This window comes from Archocentrus centrarchus, chromosome 13 (genome assembly GCF_007364275.1).
Source record: "Archocentrus centrarchus isolate MPI-CPG fArcCen1 chromosome 13, fArcCen1, whole genome shotgun sequence".
In the NCBI taxonomy this organism is placed as follows: Eukaryota; Metazoa; Chordata; class Actinopteri; order Cichliformes; family Cichlidae; genus Archocentrus; species Archocentrus centrarchus.
In genome coordinates this window covers 21047468-21068540 of record NC_044358.1, presented here as the reverse complement: position 1 = coordinate 21068540, position 21073 = coordinate 21047468, and the positions used below count along the sequence as shown (strand labels likewise).

The 21073-nt window shown below is 39.8% G+C and overlaps 1 protein-coding gene across 1 annotated transcript in view; it reads right to left on the bottom strand.

Annotated features, from left to right (window-relative positions):
- Positions 1–21073, bottom strand: part of LOC115790665 (roundabout homolog 2) — a 70349-nt gene that overhangs the window by 12140 nt on the left and 37136 nt on the right. Inside the window, exons 7-14 of the mRNA XM_030744536.1 lie at positions 17064–17188; positions 14749–14920; positions 14089–14294; positions 10109–10190; positions 9686–9851; positions 2306–2472; positions 1840–1961; positions 1403–1619 (exon numbers count right to left, since the gene is read on the bottom strand). Of these exons, the coding sequence (XP_030600396.1) occupies positions 1403–1619; positions 1840–1961; positions 2306–2472; positions 9686–9851; positions 10109–10190; positions 14089–14294; positions 14749–14920; positions 17064–17188 (1257 nt within the window). The remainder of the gene's footprint in view (positions 1–1402; positions 1620–1839; positions 1962–2305; positions 2473–9685; positions 9852–10108; positions 10191–14088; positions 14295–14748; positions 14921–17063; positions 17189–21073) is intronic.

Here is a 21073-nt window from a genome sequence, read left to right as displayed (position 1 = left end):
TCATTCCTGAATAATTTCCTGCAGAGAATAGATATGATTTGGTACTAATTTTACAGAAAATTGAAGAACTTGAAAGAAAAGCTCCAGTTAAACCAAAATAAAAACCCCTTAATTACTCATTTAAACGCACTAACAGTGTCTTTATCTTACAAAATGTCATGGTTATTAATAAATTAAGGAGGTTTAATACTAGTTTTGAAATCACTGAACATTTAAAGGGATATTCAGCGTGTTATTTTAATTTCTTGGCAGTTACTGTTTGCTTTGCTCAACTAAGGCTGGAAACAAGCAGAAAGAGGCCGCGCTTTATCTAAAGACGAAAGACAAAAAACATCTAAAGCTTATAAATTAACATAATATAAAGTTTTATGAAAACAGTTTTTATTTTATTTATGAGCTTTAGATTCCAGGCTAACTGTTGCTTTGTTTGTATACTAAGCTAAGCTGCTGGCTGGGGCTTCACATTGACTGTAAAGAAAAAAAAATGAATGCAATTGTTATCTCAGTAGTGTGCAAAAGTCTCGAGTCACCCCTCATTTCTTTATATTTTGCCAGGAAAATGGGAAATAGGTGCAAACATACTGTACAGGGAAATACGGTATATAAGGCAAAAATGGAGTTTGTACAATTCTAATGAGCTTGAAAATCAATATTTCAGCACAACCTGAACTCTCTCAGGAAAGCTTTCCTGTAATTTCTTTAAGTGAGTGAACAGTAGATGCATCAACTGAAGGACCAGATGCATCTCTTGGTTCCTGTGTCATATCTTTGCTGGGTTTTTTTTCCCTATTTCTTAAGGACATGACTTTTAGATACTGTTCATCTGTTGCAGATAGTTTTTAGGCCTGACACTTATTCTTTTGTCTTCCACTTGTCCAGTTTCCTCAATTTTTTAAGAACACTGCACACCATATCGAGGTATGCCAAGTTTTCAGCTAACAGCTTTTTTGGAATCACTTTGTTGGTGTAAAAAAAAATTTTATCTTTGGCATAAAGAAATGGGGCCAAATGATGTGTTTTTGTGACAGGCTGCTAGTAACAAAAAGCTTAAAGATACCATTTAAAACTCTTTGCTGACTTTTCTGTTGGGTCTAGATACAATCAAGTTAGGTGCCTTTTTATGCTTGAATGATTCACAGGTCAGTGTTCAGTGGCCTAACAAAGAAAAAGAAAACATTGTACAGAAAATGATCAGGTACAAGGTCTGGACTGGGAAGAAAGCAGCCAGTGTCCAAAGAAAACCTGTGAAAGACCTTCAGAAAGCCTGGGGAACTAGTGCTCAAAACCACGTTAGAAATATTGCAACAAAGTCTGACTGCTTGGAAGCAAAAGACTTTTACACAGTACTGTAATTACTCAGCTTTACTTGCTAATGATTTGGTTATTAAAAAGCATTTCTTACCCTCCTCAGGGGTACGCAGCAGAACCATGAGGCTGTCATGTCCTTGTAACTCATTGAAGTAAGGCCGTATCTTGACCTCGTACTCTGTGCCACTGTGCAGGTCTGCTATGATGGTACTATAGTCAGACGTGGCCTCCACATCTTGGACCAACCAGGAGCTGCCAATTGTTCGATAAAATATGCGGTAACCCTGAATGTACCGTGACTGACGGGCCACCTAAAAAAAGTGGCAAGACAAAAAGCACAAAAAAAATGGATTCACATTCAAATCAGTTAGCAAAAGCAGAGAAGCATCACCAGCTGGTTTTGTACACGCTGATCCGTTTGTGTCATAGAATGCTGAGCTGAGTTTCAGAAGTTAATGTTTGGAGATTAGCGTGTCCTCCGCACACTAAAAGCTGACTTTGAAAAGTAAAACCAATCAGTATTAATCTCACAGTCCAAGAAATCTTGGCGCTCGTAGGAGACAGAACCACTGGCTTCTGCAGGTAGACAGACACCTCTCCCAGCTCCCTCTGCACCTGTCTGTGGTCCACGCCCTGTTCTGTCGGACTCCCGTCTAAAACAGCAGAGAAATCTATTCAGTCCAGGCTGACAAAATGAAAACAAAACAGCTGAATAACAGAAATTCAGCAAAACAAGGAAACAACTTTTTTGATGAAATTCAACATTGCTCCTGGCAGAAGAGCAGCACACTGAGAAAGCAATTAGTTTTGAGACTGCACATGCAAAGCAAGTTTTTTTCCAGGCCATGTAGCACATTATCTCCGCCTCAGCTCTACATCCAGTATCTTAAATTTACTGCTTCAAAAATGGAAACTGAAACTAAGACTGAACTGTGCATCTCATATAATGAAAAATATTATCAAAAAGGATTTTTTTTTTCTCTCTTATGTAACTCACCCTGTGTCCTGACAGGCTCAGAGATTGGACTGGGGTCACTGAGGCCATAGGAGTTGACTGCTCTGACAATGAAGAGATAAACGGTGTTGGGGAAGAGTCCGACAACAGTGTGCCTTTCCTGCTTCACGTGGTCCGCTACGGTCTGCCAGGTACTGCCCACTGATTGGCTGTAGGATGGACAGTTTCACAGAGAAGAGGACGAAACATTCACTAACTTAAAACTGAGTTTCTTGTGATCAAGATCTGACTGTTACAGTGAGTGAATGTGATAAAAACAAGTGGATCTGAACATGACTTAAAGGGTAAATCAAATCTTTATCAGGAGTGTGTTTGCTGCCTTAAAAAGAACTCCGATAACCATATATAAAGTTGGCACGGGGACTACAATAAACAGTTTCAAGAGATGCTTCTTTTTACTCTCGTCATCTGTCGTGTTACCATGAGATAACAAGGTAATGGTTTGATCACAACTCTTCTGCTCATGCCCTAATTGCACAGACAGATGAAAGTAGAGCAGCCAGTGTCAGGAGAGATCTGAATTTTACATACTTAAGTAATATGGCATCTGTGGTTACCATAGTCACCCTTTTCTCTCTAAATTAAATGAGAACTTCTTTGGTCAGACATTGGTAACAAAAACATCATAAATCAATTTTGATATGAAAGAGCATTTTGAAAAAAAATTAAATCAAAATTTTTTTTTTTTTTTTTGCTGAAGACTGAAACTACCAGTCATTAATTTCCTCACTGTTAAAATGTTTTTTTTAAATTAACTTAGCAATTTAAGCAACAGTTTCAGGGTCATGCATTCTTGCTGTGAGTTATATAAGAATATTAATAATAAAAAAAATCTGTCTGACACCTATGAAGCTTTGCAAAGAGACTAGAAAAAGAGGGTAAAGGCTAAATTTGCCAGGCCGAGCGGTAACAAAATCCACCTACCAGCATCTGAAAAGCTCACTAAATAACAAAATAACAATAATGGATAAACCATTAGAGAATGAGAATTTCCTACTTTTCCAGGGTAATGAGCAGCCAGGAGTTTTTCTGTAATTTTATTTTGATATACACTCACTTCATTGGGTACACCTGTTCAACTGCTTGTTCTCAAAAATATCTAATCAGCCAATCACAAAGCAGCAAGTCAATGCATTTAGGCATGTAGACACAGTCAAGATGACCTGCAAAAGTTCAATTGGAGCATCAGAAAGGTGGGGAAGAAAGATGATTTAAGTGACTGAATATAGTAATACTGAATCTGGTTGGTGCCAGATGTGCTGGTCTGAGTATTTCAGAAACTGCTGATACTGGGATTTTCCCACACAACCATCTCAAAGGTTTACAGAGAATGGTCCAAAAAATAGAGTAAATGTCCAGTGAGTGGCAGTTTTCTGGGTGAAAATGTCTTGTTGATGTCACTGATGAGAGGGGAATGGCCAGGCTGCTGATAGGAAGGCAACTCTCTTGGCAAGTACGCAGAAGAGCATCACTGAATCTAGAAGCAGAAGGGCTACAACAGCAGAAAAGCTGAATTAGAAACTGAATTAGACAAACAAAATTGGACATTGTCTGGTCTGATGAGTTTCAAGCTTTGCTGCAATATTCAGAAGGCAGGGTCAGAATTTGACTAAACAACATAAAAGCATGGATCCATCCTGTCTTGTATCAATAGTTCAGGCTGGTGGCCTTGCAATAATATGGGGGATATTTGCTTTGCACATTGTGGGCCCCGAAGTACCAACTGAGCATTGCTTAAACACTGCAGGGTACCTGAGTAGTGTTGCTGACCATGTCCAGCAGGAAGCAGCCATGAGAAGCCTGGGATGTGGTGGAATAGGAGATTCACACCATGGATGTGCGGCTGACAAACCTGCGGGAACTGTGTGATGCTATCATGTCAATACAGACCAAAATCTCTGAGGAATGTTTCCAGTGCCTTGTTGAATCTGTGCTATGAAGACTTAAGGTAGTTCTGAGTGCAAAAGGGGGTTCATCCTGGTGCTAGGAAGGCATGAATAACAAGATGGCTATAAGTGTATTCCTTAGAGGCAGCAAAACACAGCACAGCTCTGCAGTGGCTAGCACTGATGCCTCACAGGAAGAAGGTTCTGGGTTTGAATCTGCCAGCCAAATGGGGCCTTTCTGTGTAGTTTGCATGTCCTCCCAGCACCTACTGTACCTACTCCAGCTTTCTCCCACAGCCGAAAGACATGCATTTCAGGTTAATTGTTGATTCCAAATTGGCTGTAAGTATGAGTGTGAAGGCTTGTATGTGCCTATGTGTTAATCCTATGATTCACTGGTGATCTGCCCAGGGTGTATCCCAACTATCACCCAGTGACAGCTGGGATAGGCTCCAACCTCCCTCTGTGCCACTGAAATGGAAAACAGTGAATGACTTATTTAAGCTCCCCAAAAAACCTAAAGTATACAAAATGACACCACAGTCTTAATGCAAATCAGTGCTAATCTTCTTCTGGCTGTAGCCTCATATTAAATGAACAGATATCAATCATTTTTGCATGATGCTCAGCAGGCATGTGCACAACAAATATTTTAGCAGCCTCTGTTGAATGAGCAAACAAATTAAAGAAATCACCAGTCGCTTCTTGGATCCACGAGTTTCTGTTCATTTTAAAAACACACACACACATAGCTTCTTCTCTCAGCTTGCTAACAAAGTTTTATTCCTTCTTTAATTGCAGCAGGTTATGATGATGACTTCCGAATGAGCCCAGAGAGGATACAACAGCTTTATGCTGTGCAGGTACGGGCACTATCAAGCAGCATGAGCACGGTTTAACATTTTCCTCAACTCCATGGAGGAGGAAATGGCAAGGCAATTACATCGGGCAGGTCGTAGCTTTTTTCCTTTCATCAGCGCCTCTTTTCTCAACAAATTTTCTCCAGAGAAACAATTTTTCCATTTAAGAGTCATATTTCTGGGGGGTTGTTTGTTTTGGTTTTTTTTAGGGCTTTTTTTTTGTGAAAAAAAAAAGCAGAGCTTTCTTTCTGCACAGAAAGAAATATATGCATGCACATGTGTGTGCGTGTTTGTGCCTGGACACGCTTTCTGTACCCCCTATCCTGCTTCTATAATGAGTGAACTCTCCAACTTGGCTCCCATCCCCTCCTGCCATTGCCCCAGGACAGGACAGAGCTGCCAAGCTGACCACTGCAGTAATTGTCTTCTCTTTCTCTCTGCCTGTCTCGCTAAGACCTCTGGTTGGTTGTTAGGGCTTCTATGGCCCTCCTTGGAAAACCATGGCTAAACACTGACGCAGTGAGTCTTGCTGTTTTACTTCTCAGCGTTGCTTAACAGAAGTGTCTCTCCCTCAGGCAGAGATGAGTCATTTCCAAAGTCTAATGAGTCTAAATGAAGAAGACTTCATTATCTGGGAAGAGTCAGTCAGACAGTGAGACCTTTAACAAGGGTGGAAAGTTAAGTGGAAGCTGTCTGTTGAACTTTATATCAGAGAGACAGTAAATGAAGGTGAAAATTAAATACATAAAATTAAAAAAAAAAAAAAAAAAAAAAGAATTAAGGTTTGTTTTATTCAGATACCTTCACTTCCTCCTTGTTTGTGGGTCTCATTCAGTCTTGTCTTCAGTAACTAAAAGAATCAGAGAGTATCCCACTCCTCCATCCAACCAGTTTTGCAGCATTTTGCTGAATCTGAGTATACACTTCAGGATTCATCCTGCTGCTTCTATCAGCAGTCACGTCTTCAATAAACACTAGTGAGCTGGTTCCACTGGCAGCCATACATGCTCATGCCGTAACATTGCCTCCACCATGTTGGACAGATGATGTGGTATGCTTTGGATCGTGACCGGTTTCTCTCATTCTTGATACTTTCCTCTTCCCATCATTCTTGTATAAGTTTGTCTTGGTTTCTGTCATGAGTCATGAGTTTTGTTATATCTCTGATTATGTTTATTAGTTTTCTCATCGTTTAGATTCTCAGTTTGTGTTTAGCCTGGTCATTGTTTCCTGTTGTTCCCGTCTTCCCGTGTCGCTGTGTTCCAGTGTCTGCTTATCCCTGTTCTCTTGTCTATTATATTCCCCGTGTTGCGTTTAGTCTGCGTTTGTGTCTTGTTTGGTTACTTCCTGTTTTAGTTTGACAGTCCGGTGTTCCCTGTGTGTTGTGTTTAGTTTTGCTTCCCTTGTTTAATTAGTTAGTTTCTGTTCTTCTGTGCCCTGTGTTCCCCAGCTGTTCCCTTTCCCCCATTATTACCTCCTGTGTGTATTTTATTTTTGTTTGTTCTGTTCTCTGTCGTGTCCTTCCTCATGGAGGTGTGGTTTTGTTCCAGTTTTCCTGTCGGTTTAAGTTTTGTTTATATGCTCCTCGCCTTTTGTGCTTATATTTTGGATTATTCAGAATGAAGTCAACATCTGCACTCAGTTTTGTTGTCGAGTTCTGCTTTTGCGTCCACCCTGCTCGACACACCTCTCACACATGACAGTTTCTAGAACTGTGCAGGCTCTTTTAGATGTTTTCTGTTCTTGAGCGTAACCACTGGTTTGCACCGTGTTGTAAAGCCCTCTGTATTTCATAAAGGTATCTTTTGATTGTCAACCTTGATAAAGATGCGCCTACCTTTGTTTTAGCCATGGGAATAATTCTGTGATCATGGACTTTAGTTGCCTTTCAGGCCTTCTGGCATTGCTGAGCTGGCCAGTTCATTCATTCTTTTTAAGAATGTATCAGATGGTTGATTTGGCCACACCTAAAGCTTTTACGTTGTTGTTTTTTTGTTTTGTTTTTGTTTTTGTTTTATTAAAAAACATCTCTTTGGATCTCATACTGATAGTTTCAGTGAAAACTACCAAATGTAAATTTTTTACTTGGAATCAATTCCAGATCTTTTAACAGTTTAATTTTTCATGGAATAACAAGGGAACAGGTCTCATGTGGCCGTGAATATGCTTGTCAGTAAATTATCCAGTCTCTAAAAATTGGGGCCTCATTTCTAAACAGTTAATGCAGTACTTTTGTGAATCCCATTGAATTGAAGCTGGAAGTCTGCACTGTGGTGGCAAACAGAGGCAAAATTACAGAAAAAATAGTGTCATTGTCCAAATGATGGCCTCCTCCCATTTGCACTGACATCCCTTTGAGCCTCATACAAAAAAAATACAGATGAAATATATTTTTTAAAAGTTATTTGTGACAGAAGGATAGCAGCAAGAGTGAATGGGAAGGTTTACAAGATGTTGGTGAGACCTGCATGGTTTGGAGATGGTGGCAATGACAAAAAGAGAGCAGGCAGAGCTGGAGGTGGGAGACTTGAAAATTTCTGTTGGGAGTGACCAGGATGGACAGGATTAGAAATGTGTATATCAGAGGGATAGTTCAGGTTGAGTGGTTTGGAGACATAGTTAGAGAATCAATGTTGAGATAGTTTGGACATGTGCAGAGGAGGGACAGTGGATATATTAGACAAAGGCAGTCAAAGATGGAGCTGGCAGGCAGGAGGAATAGAGGAAGACCATAGAGAAGATTAATGGATGTAACGAAGGAGGACATACAGAGGGTTGGTGTGACAGAGGAGGATGCTGGGGATAGGGTGAGATTGAGGCAGAGGATCCCCAAAGGTGAAGACGAAAGAAGAAAATGAAGTAGAAGTTGATTTGGCCACCTCTGAAAATGGGCCCCCAGAACTGCTCAGTCTCCATGCTTGGACACTCTCCTCGTCTCACCCCGGGACAGGGTAGACCCCCTGAAACTGTTGTGTTTTTGGACTCTTGTGCTCCTGCTCTGTCTGGAGCTGGCTCTTTGGGGGAGAGGGGGTACTGTCGTGGTTCCAGGTCAGTTTCCCAGCGTTTATGAAATTTCTTGTTGTTTAAATATTCTATTGGTTCTTGGTTTGTTTAATGTTTATATTGTTTCATGTGTTTTTGCTTTAGTGTACTTAGTTTGTTCCTAGTTCCCCATTGCTTTACAGTTTATTTCTCCCTCTTGTGTCAAGTCTCCTGTGTTCAGTTCATGTCTGTTTTTACCTGTTTTGTCATCACACTTCCCATTTTACTTTATAGTTTATAGTTATCAGTTCGCTGTAGTATTTTATGTGTCTCATTCTATGTACTCCTTCCATCACAATAAAAAGCTCACTTTTCATTTACCTCAATCTGCCTCTGCATATCTGCAGTTGGGTACTCATCTCCACAACACACCATCTCATGACAGAGAGACTTTTTGATTTATTTTTTAATTCAGGATTTTTTGGGTTTCTTTTGAAATGATTTTGGCTTTTGAATTTTTCTGTTATGTAATTCATGGTTCAAGGATTTCATGATCTTTTTCCATCTTTTATTAACGACATTCTGACCCAATATGGACCTGACCTCAGGAAGGCAACATGTTGTTGCCATCACTGGACAAAAAAAAACAAAACAAAATCCAAAATAACCTTTTAGCATTTTTTTTCAAGAAGTCTGGGAGTGAACAGGATTCCTGCCAGTCCTCTGATTTCAGGCTTTCAAGGGTACAAAGAGGGAAAATGTCTATGAGAGAAGCAAGACCTGGAGGTGCAATGGGTTAAGCAGAAGACTCCCTAATGAGGGTTCAAACCTACATAAAATAAAATGTCAGGAATAAAACAGAAAAGGGAGACATGCAGGAGAAAGAATCTCTATTTTTGCTATTTGGACAGGGCTTTGGTTTTGCCTTTACTCTATATTTGTCTCCCTTATTTTGCATGATTAAATAATAATTCACTGCTTATTATTCATTAAAGCCACCATTAAAATGATAAACATGAATAACTTGCATTTCAACACGTACACAGCCTGTGTTGTTATTTGTATCTCTTTACACCTTTATTTACAGTAGATCAGACCTCGTCACGTGTAACAGCTGCAAACCAAAACTCAAAAATGTTCCACCTGCCCTCCTCAAACAAAAAAAAAAAAGAACAAAGCAGCAAAGAAAATATTTTGTTGTTCCACTTTCAGTTGTTTCAGGATTGTATTTGAATGCAGACGCAGCTACAGGAGCCCGTTCAAATCTTTCTTTTATGTTACAAAATTTACAATTTACAAAAGCCTCTCACATATACTGTTACAACAGAAAATATTATCACACATTATGTAAATGATTTAACAGAAACTCTTTAAAAAAAAATCGATTCTCCTTATGAGGATTTAAATTGTTTTTGGAAGACCAGATTTGCTCCTCTGGCCTCAGTTTGTCTACCACTGGATGAGAAGGAAACACTTTAGCTCACACTTAAAAAGAATTTAGAATTAATTTCTGGGGAAAAACTAATTTAATTTAGGATGAGTGTTTCCTTTCCATGGTAAAATTATTGACAATTTTACAAACGTGACATATTTACAAATTACTGAATCATAGTTATCCTGAGCTGAAAATTTACCTGAAGGCTTCTATAATGTAGGAGGTGACAGCGGCCCCGCCTTCATGTGGATTGGACTGCCAGGTGAGGGTGACTGTGTTCTTGGTCACCTCTGTTATGATCGGCTTCTGCGGAGGTCCTGGAAGCTGGATGAACTCAGAAACTCTGGACACTGTAGATCCTCCATCTTTGATTACAAAAACATGAGAAAGAACAAACACACAAAAAAAAAAAAAACATAATTGCATCACATCAGTGGGTTGAGTCTGATCAACATTTTGGCTCAAACTGGAGTGTACTTTATCATTTTGAGGCTACAGATTGTGCTCCTATGAGGAACACTGGCAGACTGTGTAGTTTCTTGGGCACGGAGGTGTAGTGTGAGAGTGACAGAGTGTGAAGTGTAATAGACAGAGAGAGTGTGGCGAGTTTTAGTCTGAGTACCTCTGACAGTCAGCATCCCACTCCAGCTCGACTCTCCTGTGGGGCTGGATACCACGCACGTGTACATCCCTGAATCCGTGTCCTGTTAAACAGCAGTCGCCGTTTGAGACAGACATCAGAAAAGATGCTACGACAATGAATGCTGCAAGCAGCTCTACTTTTTTCAGAGATTTGTGCAAATTTTCACTTCATATTTCTGCTCCACAACACTTTTCTGACAGGTCGAGGAATAGTTATTTTGAAGTTTAAGCTTTTACACATAAGGTGGGATGTAGCCATATTCATTAAGTAAATCCAAAATAAAGCAGCTAAGCCTGTGAGCTAGTTCAGGCAGTCAGCTTGAGCTGAAATCCCTCCCAGACTGGTTTGTTTAAGCTGTAAAAATTTGCCGTGCCACTACTGCTGCTGCCCTGCACCCTTACATGCTCTTTCAACCCCTTCACCACCCCAGCATCCACCTGGAGGCTTTAAGGGTGATCCACGCTCATCACTCCCCTGTTTCTATATGTAATACCACTGAAGGAAGTGATGAGCTTCCAGACAGCAAACTCTAACTGTACTGAAGATTATGCTTAAGTTCAATAAGGAAGATCTGTAATCATCTGTAATTCAATTCTTCCAAATGAGCGCTCCTTGTTAAACTACGCCAGCTTAAAAGGAAAGACTTGAACAGTTTTAACTTTGATTGTTGGTGTGATTTTGAATCCAGTCCTCAAGGGGTTTGATGATTTTAGCTTCCACTGCATATTACACAGTGTTTAACAAATTTATTAGACCACCTGTCATAAAGACAACAACACAAATATTTCAGTCAAGCATTAATAAAACATAACATTCAACCACCAAAACTAACCTACTCTGTTTAGAAATGAAAGTAAATAACTGTAATTTGGCATCTTAAACAGAAAATAATAATGTGCTTTACATTTTTTTTCTGCTTTTTTGTAAAAGAGTAAATTTGAAAATCCATGGATAACAACTATAATTATATTTTAGCATTAAAAATATCGTTTTGATTGAAGAACTTGAGCATGGTGGATTAACCAGAAACATAAGTAAATTATTTGGTGCTCCTCTGACGTCTCAGCTAACACCGCCATAAGATCAAAATTCGATTTTTCACTTTGCTTAAGGAATAAAAACCTTACTTTGGGTGGTGATCTAATGAATTAGTTAAACACCGCATGTAAGTAAAAATGTTCAACTTGAATATTTAACTCATCGAGAGCCGATCGTTGACTTACAGTATGGCCCGTAATTTTTTTTTTTTTTGAGCAGTACATATTCACCTATGTCACAGTGAAAAATATTAATCTTCAATAAATAATAAGTTGATAGTTAATGCAACTTTAGTTGCTGTGTCACCTCCTGGGAGGAGAGACAAATCCCTCTGGGGTTTCGTCAGGAGGAGCATCTGGCGCGAAAATCTGCCAAATCAAATATGAGCTACCCGCTGTGGCGACCCTTTATGAATGAGGGAGCAGCCGAAAGTAACTGTAGCTTTAATAACTTTAGCAATTACCAATTTTACATCACAACTAAATTATTATTAATAATGAGTGCTGATCATTACTAATCTAATGATATTGTTTATTTGCTTATGTAATGAAAAATTATTTAATGAATTATAGATTTTGTTGCATGTTGGCTCCATGCAGCAGTGCTTTACACATTCACCCAACAAGCCAAAAATCCCTGTTTCGATTTTGGGAGGAGACACAAATCTTTGTGGGGTTGCATCAGGAAGGGCTGTTTTTGTTTTTGTTTAGGATTACTCGAGGTTAATAAGATTATTTTACAGGTCAGTGCGATCATTGTAATCCCATAGTGTTAAATGCTGCCATGTAGTCAAAACCTCCATTGTTTCGGTGTTCTTTGGTCTCACAAACATTTCCTAAGCCTAACTGTGTAGATGGTGCCTAAAACTAACCAAACAGCCGATGAAAACCAAAGTGGATGAAAATTTAACAGGCACAAACCGCAGTCTCCAGGACTTCCTAGCTGAGCCCACCTGCACACTTAAATGCTCTCTGAGTTGAGGTAATAATTTGTTCCAAATGATAGCTGCTTAAATGAAATTTCATAATGATGTCCAATCTAAGCTCTGCGAACAACTGTGTTTTTTTCTAATTATGTACAGAATATTAATGTCCTCGTTCCATTTAAACTCATATAATTATTCTTTCATTGTGAACACCATATTTCTCACATAATGTGCTGTTTTTTTTTAGGGTTGAGCTGACCTGCTGCTGGAAATCATTACAGCAATTGTGCCAGTGGACCAGCTGAGTCTAATTAGTACCAAAATATAAATGTTTATTTTTCCATCAATTGTCTTGGACATTTTTGAGGAAACTTAACTTGCAATAGCAGTTAAACCTGGATAAATCAGAATCAAGCACAGACATATTGTTATTTTAGAGATTATATTATAAAACACATGCAGCACACTTCTCTGTGATTTCTGCAACCATCACTTATGGAGCAAGTTAACATTTATATGAAGGCGTTTTATTTGGTGCTGCATTGGTGAGAGCAGTATAACACGACTGGAATAATTAACACAGATTAAAAATCTCTTCAGAGCTGAGTGCAGCTGCAGAATAAGGTGATAATTTTAATATTTTTCACCTCTGTCACAGGAGCCAGCACCTTTCTCCAGATGCTGCTAGACATTTGTATTATTGTGAATATAAAAACACTGATAATGCCACTGACAACCATTGACAACTAGACCTGCTTGCAGCTGTTGTTCAGTTTTAAGCTACTGCACTTCCAGAAAATATTCAAGTTAAAAGTTTGCTCTGTATTAAAAAAATAAGCGCACACCTAAAAGAGAATGGGCTTGTATACCTTCAAGCTCAGGTAAAACTGAACCCAATAGAGAGCAGAGTCATGTTTGTGCAATGTGAGCCATGCACACTTCATCCCTATTAAGAAACTGTCACCAGGAGACACCATGCCCCACCTGCCCTTCTTTTTACATTATGAACTGTACAGTATGTGCCTGCATGTTTCACTGATACTCTTGCTGTTCGCTCTAGCCCCATCTTGGCTGAGAGCCAGTCTGCTGGAACTATCGTCAGACCATATGAGATCATCCACCGCAGTGTTGACCTCTGGCTGACAGACCACACAGCTTGTGGGCAGGTGAACTTCTTTAGATGACTCCAACTACTGCTAAAATATTGATGGTGGGTAGGGGCACCGGCAGGGTAAATATTTTTAGTCCCTCACTCATCATCTCTGTGTCCCCGTTTTTTCCCCCCTTTGTCAACCCCTTGATGCCACACTAATGCATCTCTTCTGTTCCATTGAGCACATTGGCATGGCAGATTTCCCCTGCCTCAGCGGTGCACCAGACCAAACCTTAATTCTCCAAGTTTGCTGAGCACCACTGCTGGGAAAAAGGATGAAGGAGGACATGAATAAGCACAGTCCATCCAGGAGATTTAATTAAAAGCCGGTTAGATGATGAATCATCTATCGCCAGTCAATTAATGTAAATGATGCTGCTTTTTCTCTGTCCTGCACGAGCTTGCTGACCTCCAGGTTGGGTTATAGCACAAAGGGGCTTCTGACTGCTCTTCCATCAAAGCAGAACACATTAGCATTTATAAACAAGCACCTTCATTAACATTACAATTACACACCGCATGAGCACATAATTACACTGGAGAGATATGCACCGCCTTAGAGAGATTGGTCTTTTTAACTCAGACTCACCTTAATTTTGCAAACAAAAATGGAATTTCTGATGGAGATGAGGAAGAAATAGGTTACTGTGGGAGCTGCAGAGAAGGTGACAGATGATCAGAGATCACACGGGTATTTTATTCTCTCCAGTTTTTTTTTATAATTTCCATCACTCGCACAGACTGTTTTTCCTTCCATTTAATAGCAGCTGGCTTTCTGAAGTCGTTCTTTCCATGCCCTTTCCAACAAACGCCTCCTCCACACACACCCGGACACATACACACCTTTACATCTGAGATTTGCAACGTGCCATTTTCCATCAAGGTCAGTCGAGGTGTGTTTCCTTGAAGTCTCTCTCCGTCCTTCTCCCATGAAATCTTGACTGAGGTACCTCCACTTACACGGCAATACAGTTGTGCAGTTGCACCCCGAGATACAGTCTGATTGGCTGGGCCTTGGCGAATGATTGGCGGGATACGACCTGAAGGACCTGCCAGTTTGAGTGAAGAAAAGGCAGAATATTATGTTAGGGGTGTCATTCCTGCTCCAATTAGCTTTAAGTGCAGAAAAGTCAAGATAGACGTATAGCATTTGGAAGGCATACAAAAGGCCTGCAGATAGGACAATTATAAAGTTGCCAGCAGCTGGAGAGCAAAGGGTAAAAAATACTTAAGATGCTTAGTATGCAGAAAACAATAGGCTGTATAAAGAGTGAAAAAAAGCTTAAATCTGGTGCATACAGGCTGCCTGTGGGAAAACATTAAGCCTTCAATTCATTGCTCATCCAGCATGGGGTCTCTAACTGTGTACCGTCTCTGTCTGTATGAGCTTTATTGTTGTGCACCTACTAAGTAATTAATATATTTCCCCCTCATTAGCTGATGGTGCAGAATAAAGAATAAACCTCTCAGGTTTAAAAGTGACTGAATGTATTGCAGTCTTACCTCCCTCCACCTCCAGCAGTGCCTTGGTCAACACACTTCCTGCTACACTGATGGCCTGGCAGATATAAAAGCCAGAGTCCTCGGGGTGGACATCCGTGATGGTCAGCTCTCCACTCATGGAAACAGAGTATCGACCAGACTGGGAAGGCGGCTGGCCGGGGAACAGCAACATCTAAATGGAAAAATACGGGTAGCAAAACATAAAAGTAAGTGTTTTTGTCATTAAATCATTTACAGCAGTTATTCAATTAAGTTTAAAAAACAGAAATTAGAGGCAATACAATTTCATACAGCCCAAATTGGCAGCTTGAAATGACTGGTTTTGTCCAAGCAAAAGTTCAATATGGACCTAAATAATGCAGGGAAAAAAAAAACAAATCTTCACATTTAAAATATGTTCAGTATTTTTAAGAAGAGTACAAATTGAAATAATTGAGGTGCAGTCAAAAATTCCCAGGAATCCACTCATGAAAAGCCTATCCAGTATTTTTAGACTGATCCGTGGATGCTGCATTCTTTCTCTTTGAGTGACGCACAAAAGCATCATAGCTCAGTTTTTTTCTTCATTTATCTGCCAAATGTTCTTCTCATACACTCCTGAACAACCTCATTAATGTTGACAATAAAGAAAATACACACACACACACACACACACACACACACACACACACACACACACACACACACACACACACACACACACACACACACACACACACACACACACACACACTTTCTCCTGGTCAGCCTTCTCACCACATTCAGGCCTGAAAACTTAAAATCAGCACTGCTAATCCTCCGCATGAGAGTTGAATCAGTTTGATACAAAACTTGATGTTTTAGAATTTGGAGAAATTTTAAAGCAGCAAACCATCTGAAAGTGGCCGAGAGGTGCACAAGGAGGTGACTTTGAATGAGGGGACTGACCAAATTTAAATCAGGTAAATGTTTTTAAATTGGTGGCGTCCAGAACCTTTATGATCACACTTTGAATGAATAAGTACTGGGCTGAAGTCCCTGGAATGTGCTTCAGATGTTTATGTGCAACTCAGTATGAATTCTTATTACTTGGTGCTTCTCTGACTTCTCATCTAACACTACTGTAAAATCAAAATTAAATTTGTCACATTGCTTAATTAATAAAAACCTGCAAAACTAATGACATTCCCATCAGCCTCGGCTGTGCTTGTCTTTACTACTAATTAGTATGTCTTCCATTAATTACATCCTCTCAGAGATGAGCTGCAGAGCCTTACTTTTAGCTCATAAATTATGTAAAGAATTAATAAATCATTGATGTAAAATTGTTGTCAAATTAGTTTTGATGCATTATTTTACATGTTTACACACAAATCTGGTGATCAAACTATTAACCTCTTATTACATTTGGAAAAAAAAACATGAAAGATATTGGTTGTTGTGTTGTTGTTTTTTGGGATGATACCCACTAACAGACATTTTATAGCTATCCCATCATGTTTTCCTGTAAGTGAGATGGATGGGAACAAGGGGGAGGGATGCATCAATCCATTCAGCCATCCATTTCATTCCTCTAAGAGGCTTAGACTCCAGTGGAGGGACCAAGGTTATAGGGCTACAGATAATCCCACAAATACAGCAAAAAGCTCCACAAACAGCCAAGCCATGCATCAACCATCCTGCAGGCTAAAGCTTATTCACAAGATCAGTAGCTGAACTTCCTGTTTGCTCTCTGGCAATCTTCTGAAAACATCTGAAGTTTCTCCTCCAAGTCAGTGATCCGAGCTGCCGCTGACCAACGTGGCATTTCTAGTTGGGAAGGAGTGCAGTATTTGTCTGCAGGTCTTCCCCAAACAAGCCGTTTCTGCACCAGGTGTGCTTCCTGCGAGCCCTCCTTCGGTCTCTTCTGCTTTTCTTTCCCTCACAGGAGAAACATTTCTCGCCAACGCAATACTGCAATATCTTCCAACTCTTTGCTTTTGCGCATATCTCTGAGCCAAATGCAAATGTGCTGCATTTTCTTGCTCGCTTCTCGCTTATTTTGCCTGGAAAAAATGTGTCTTGAACAGTGTGGGCAACTTTAAAAAAGAGGTGTCAGAAAAAAGTACGATTAAATCAGACAAAACCTGCTCATATTGTGGTGAGTCATTCTCGCCTTTTAAACAAAGAAGGTGTGAAACTGACTATCGATGTGACAAAGAATACTTGAAGTAAAGTTTACACACAAAGTGCTCATAAAGAACAAGCACAGGCATTTACTGTCCTGGATGTCTCTGCCACTGCTGCTGCAATATTTAGCATTAGAGGGTGCCTCGTGCTTTGCTCCAGCCTCTTACCTGGCTGCCCTCTTTCTGCCAGAATATGGCAGGTGGAGGATTTCCTGTGGTGCCGCATTGGAAGGTGATGCTCCTCCCCTGGGTGGCAATCTGGTCTCGGGGCTTTGTAGCAATCTGAGGTGGTACTGGAAGAGAAAGGGGAGTGTGACCACCCATTAAAAGTCATACTTGTGCATGAAATGACCTGCTTTTTGAACTCTCCCTTTCTGCCGAGAAACCAACCCAATTTCCTCCTCTTTAATTTACCAGTGGAAAAGTGTTCGTTTCAATTGAATGGGAAGGGCCCATTCTGAATCTAATATGGCAAATAAAGAAACCAACACTACAGCAACAATATTTCTTTACCCCCCCCCCCCCCCCGCCTTCCTTAAGAATGCGTACACAGCAAAATGGTAGTTTCTTACTCTTTCTGCTTTCTATAAGGGCACGTACTTGCTGATTCACTATATTCGGCATATTTATTTTACAGCAGCAAACAAACTGCTTCTAAGCAGTTGTAGCTGGTGAACTAGTTTTAAATATATATTCGATTTGGAAGCCAGGATGAGAAACTGCCAATTCCAAAGGGGAAATCTCTGAAGACCTAAGATGTTTAATGAAGTAGGAAGGAAGGAAAGTGCAAACAGTTGTCAAGTAAATGTAGTGAAGCTAAATAAAGTAGTATAATAAGTGGATCTATAAAACGTAATGATATTGAAATACTAAATGTCTTTGGGTTTAGTTATTTTCCACCGCCGCTGTTAACCCCGAGCTGGATCAATAAAGCGCTCATTAGTTCTTAACAAGTGAGATTTTAGAGTCTTCTCTTTGACCTTCTGAGGTTTTTGATCTGTTGCTACACACTCATTGCCCTCTCATCTTTAATGAGAAAAATCACCTGCGTGTCCTCTTAAAAAAAAAAAGAGAGAGAGAGAGAGAGAAAATCATCGCAGCAAAAGCCAGCATCATTCTGATGACATTTACTGAGTTATTTTGGGAAAGGTCTGTGCAGAGCTGCCAATTTCCAGCTTGGGTCAGATCACTATGTTATCCACATCATCACATCCTCTGTAGATTTACACTGACCACTGCATTCTGCCCTCGCCTGAATAATTGGCTCTCACTTCCCGCCAAATGGGAAGCTTCTCTAGCCTGAATGCATCCTCTCTACAAATCTCTGCATAGTGCATATGCAACAGCAAGTGCGCACACACACACACACACACACTCATATTAGAGCACACAAACGCACACTTGGCTCAATACACAAGAGAACTGAATCATCTGTGTCGTGTCTTAATATTCTCACAGAGAGCATTTTCCCAGCCGCGGAAGACATCTTTTATCAACATTAATGTGTTGTGATGATCTTTTTTTTTTCTTTCAGATGTTATAATGTCTTTCAACAGATCTGATGTGTTAGTCACATATAGCACAAGATTGCTCTCATTTATTTCATATTCACTTTGGTGCTACTTGTAGCTGTTTTTATCATGCAGTCTTAAAGTAACTCAAAATAATTTTTTAAATGGATTTTATGTACATTTTGCATAGGATCTGCAATATATATGGATGTGTTTTAGTTATCGGTTTAATTCTGTAAGTCCAGTTGGTAGGTAGAAGTCTAGCAGCTGCTGTAAAATAGTCCATCTGGGAGAAAGGATATTGGAGTATGAGCTCTTGGTTTTATGCCCTAATTAGAGAATTACTGGCAAATTGGTGCTTAAACTGGGAAGGATTATTATTCTTCACAGATTCTGAACCTGATTCATTTCTTATGCACTGTTTTTGACAGTTCAGACTTCTATATCGATGCCACATGGATGTGTACATTCTCCTAAACAATGAGATGGTTTATGCGTAACCTCTTCTTACTGTTGTCTATTCAAATACGGATTTAAATCCATATTTAACTTTCTAGAATTATATTTTCATGTAGAGCTCTGTGCAAAAGCCTTGAACTGCTGGTCACTTTTTATATTTTGCCAGGAAAATGAGAAGTGCAGTGATTTATTGAAACATGCAAACATGTATGGAAATGTAGTAAATAAGGCAAAACCTGAGTGTTTAATACTCTAACAAGCTTAAAAATCAATATTTAGAATGACCACCTTTTTTTTTCCACACTTCTGAACACTCTTCGGCAGCTTTCTTTAAGCAGTCCTCATAATAATTCTCCAGGCTTCTTGAAGGACATTCAAAGCTCTTCTTTGGATGTTTGCCGCCTTTTGTTCTGTTGTCTGTCAACATGATCCCACACTGCTTCAATAATGTTGAGGTCTGGGCTCTGCAGAGACGTGTCCATGACTGATAGTGTTCCATTGTGTGTTTTTCTATCCAGGTGTGCTTTTACTGTATTGGCAGTGTGTTTGGGATCATTGTCGTGATGAAAAATGAAGCTGCTGCCAATCAGACACTTTCCAGGTGATACTGCATTCACAATTCAGTCAGTTTTGACAAGATCTCCAACATCACTGGCTGAAAATTTAGCTTCAAACCATAACAGAGTCCCCACTGTGGTTTAGAGATGACTGTAGAAGCACACTGTTGTACCTCTCTCCTGACCTCCTCCATATATCCTGAAAATTTAAGGCAAAAATTTCAAATTGGGATTCATCACTTGAATCCAGATTTAAAATTGGATGCCACTGATTTTCAGTGGATAGATTTTTGGGTCTGTCACTTCTTTTGCTTTCCACTTGTCCCATTTCCTCAATTTTTTAAGGCCAAACCATTCCAAGATATGCCAAGTTTTTGGCTAATAGCTCTTTGGGAGTCAGAAATGCTTTTTTATGCCTGTCAAACTGTGGTATCTTTGTCATTTTTCATAGATTAAACTAAAGAAATGGGAACAAATTATGTGTTTTTGTCATGATCCTGGGTCCGTCCACCCAGTGGTTTTGGTTGGACTTTAAATTGGGTTTTGTTTTTCTCTTGTAGTGCTCCTTTTGTTTCATTTTCAGTTTTTTTGTGATGGCTTAGGTTCTCAGTTTTGTTCTTTTGCAGCTTTATTATGTATGGTTTGGTTAAGTTTTGATTTCTAGTTCCCCAGTGTGTCCCTATGTGTTGTGCTCTATTTTGCTTCCCCTCGGTCATTAGTATTATTGTGTTCACCTGTGTTTCCCAGCTGTGTCCACTCCACTCATCAGCCCTCATGTATTTAAGTCCTCTGCTTGTTGTCACAGCCTTGTTTCCGTCATTGTCTCCATCAGTCTGGACTTTGTTCCCGCTGTGTGCCTGATGACCTGGATTCTTTATTTTTGTTTTGTAGTGGAAGTTTTTGTTGCTGGTTCCCGACCAGCTCCTCTTTTGCTCCACGCCTGGAAATAAAGCTTGCTTTTCTAATTAAGCTTTTTGTCTTGGGTGTCCTGCTTTGGGGTCCTCTGCTGTGCCTGCCACAGCATTTCATGACAGTTTTGCAGTAGGCTGCTAGTAACAAAGTGCCTAAAGATACAATTTAAAATGAATTCATTGTTACACTGTCTGTTATGCACAGACACAACACTGATTCATCCCTTGAGTTTGGTGCTTTTGTTTCTATTCCTTAAATGATTCATAGATCAGTGTTCAGTGGCTTCTTTCTCAATCAGGTACAAGGACTGGACTGAAAATGTCCAAAGAAAACCTTTGAAATACCTTCAGAAAGCCTAGAAGACTGCTGCACAAGACCATTAAAAAAATTACAGGAAAGCCTGGTTCCTTGGACGCAAAATTTAAAGAAATGAGGGGTAGCTCAAGACTTTTGCACAGTACTGTCTGTTCTTCAATTAAATTATCCTCTGCCCACTTCCTGAAATTCCTATCTGTGAGCCACCCTGTAGTGTTTGAAACACAGAGATGGGATTACTCTGGAGCCAGTTTCCTTGGGAAAAGACCCTAATGATGTCATAGCGATGCCATCAGGCAAATCCTGAGTAAAACTAAAAGTTTACAGGGGGATCAAATTTGAGGAGTACAAAGTAGGTGTAGTTGCAGTTTGTGGCAGGTGCAACAACAAGCAAAAATAACTCCATAAATGCATTATGGGAAAT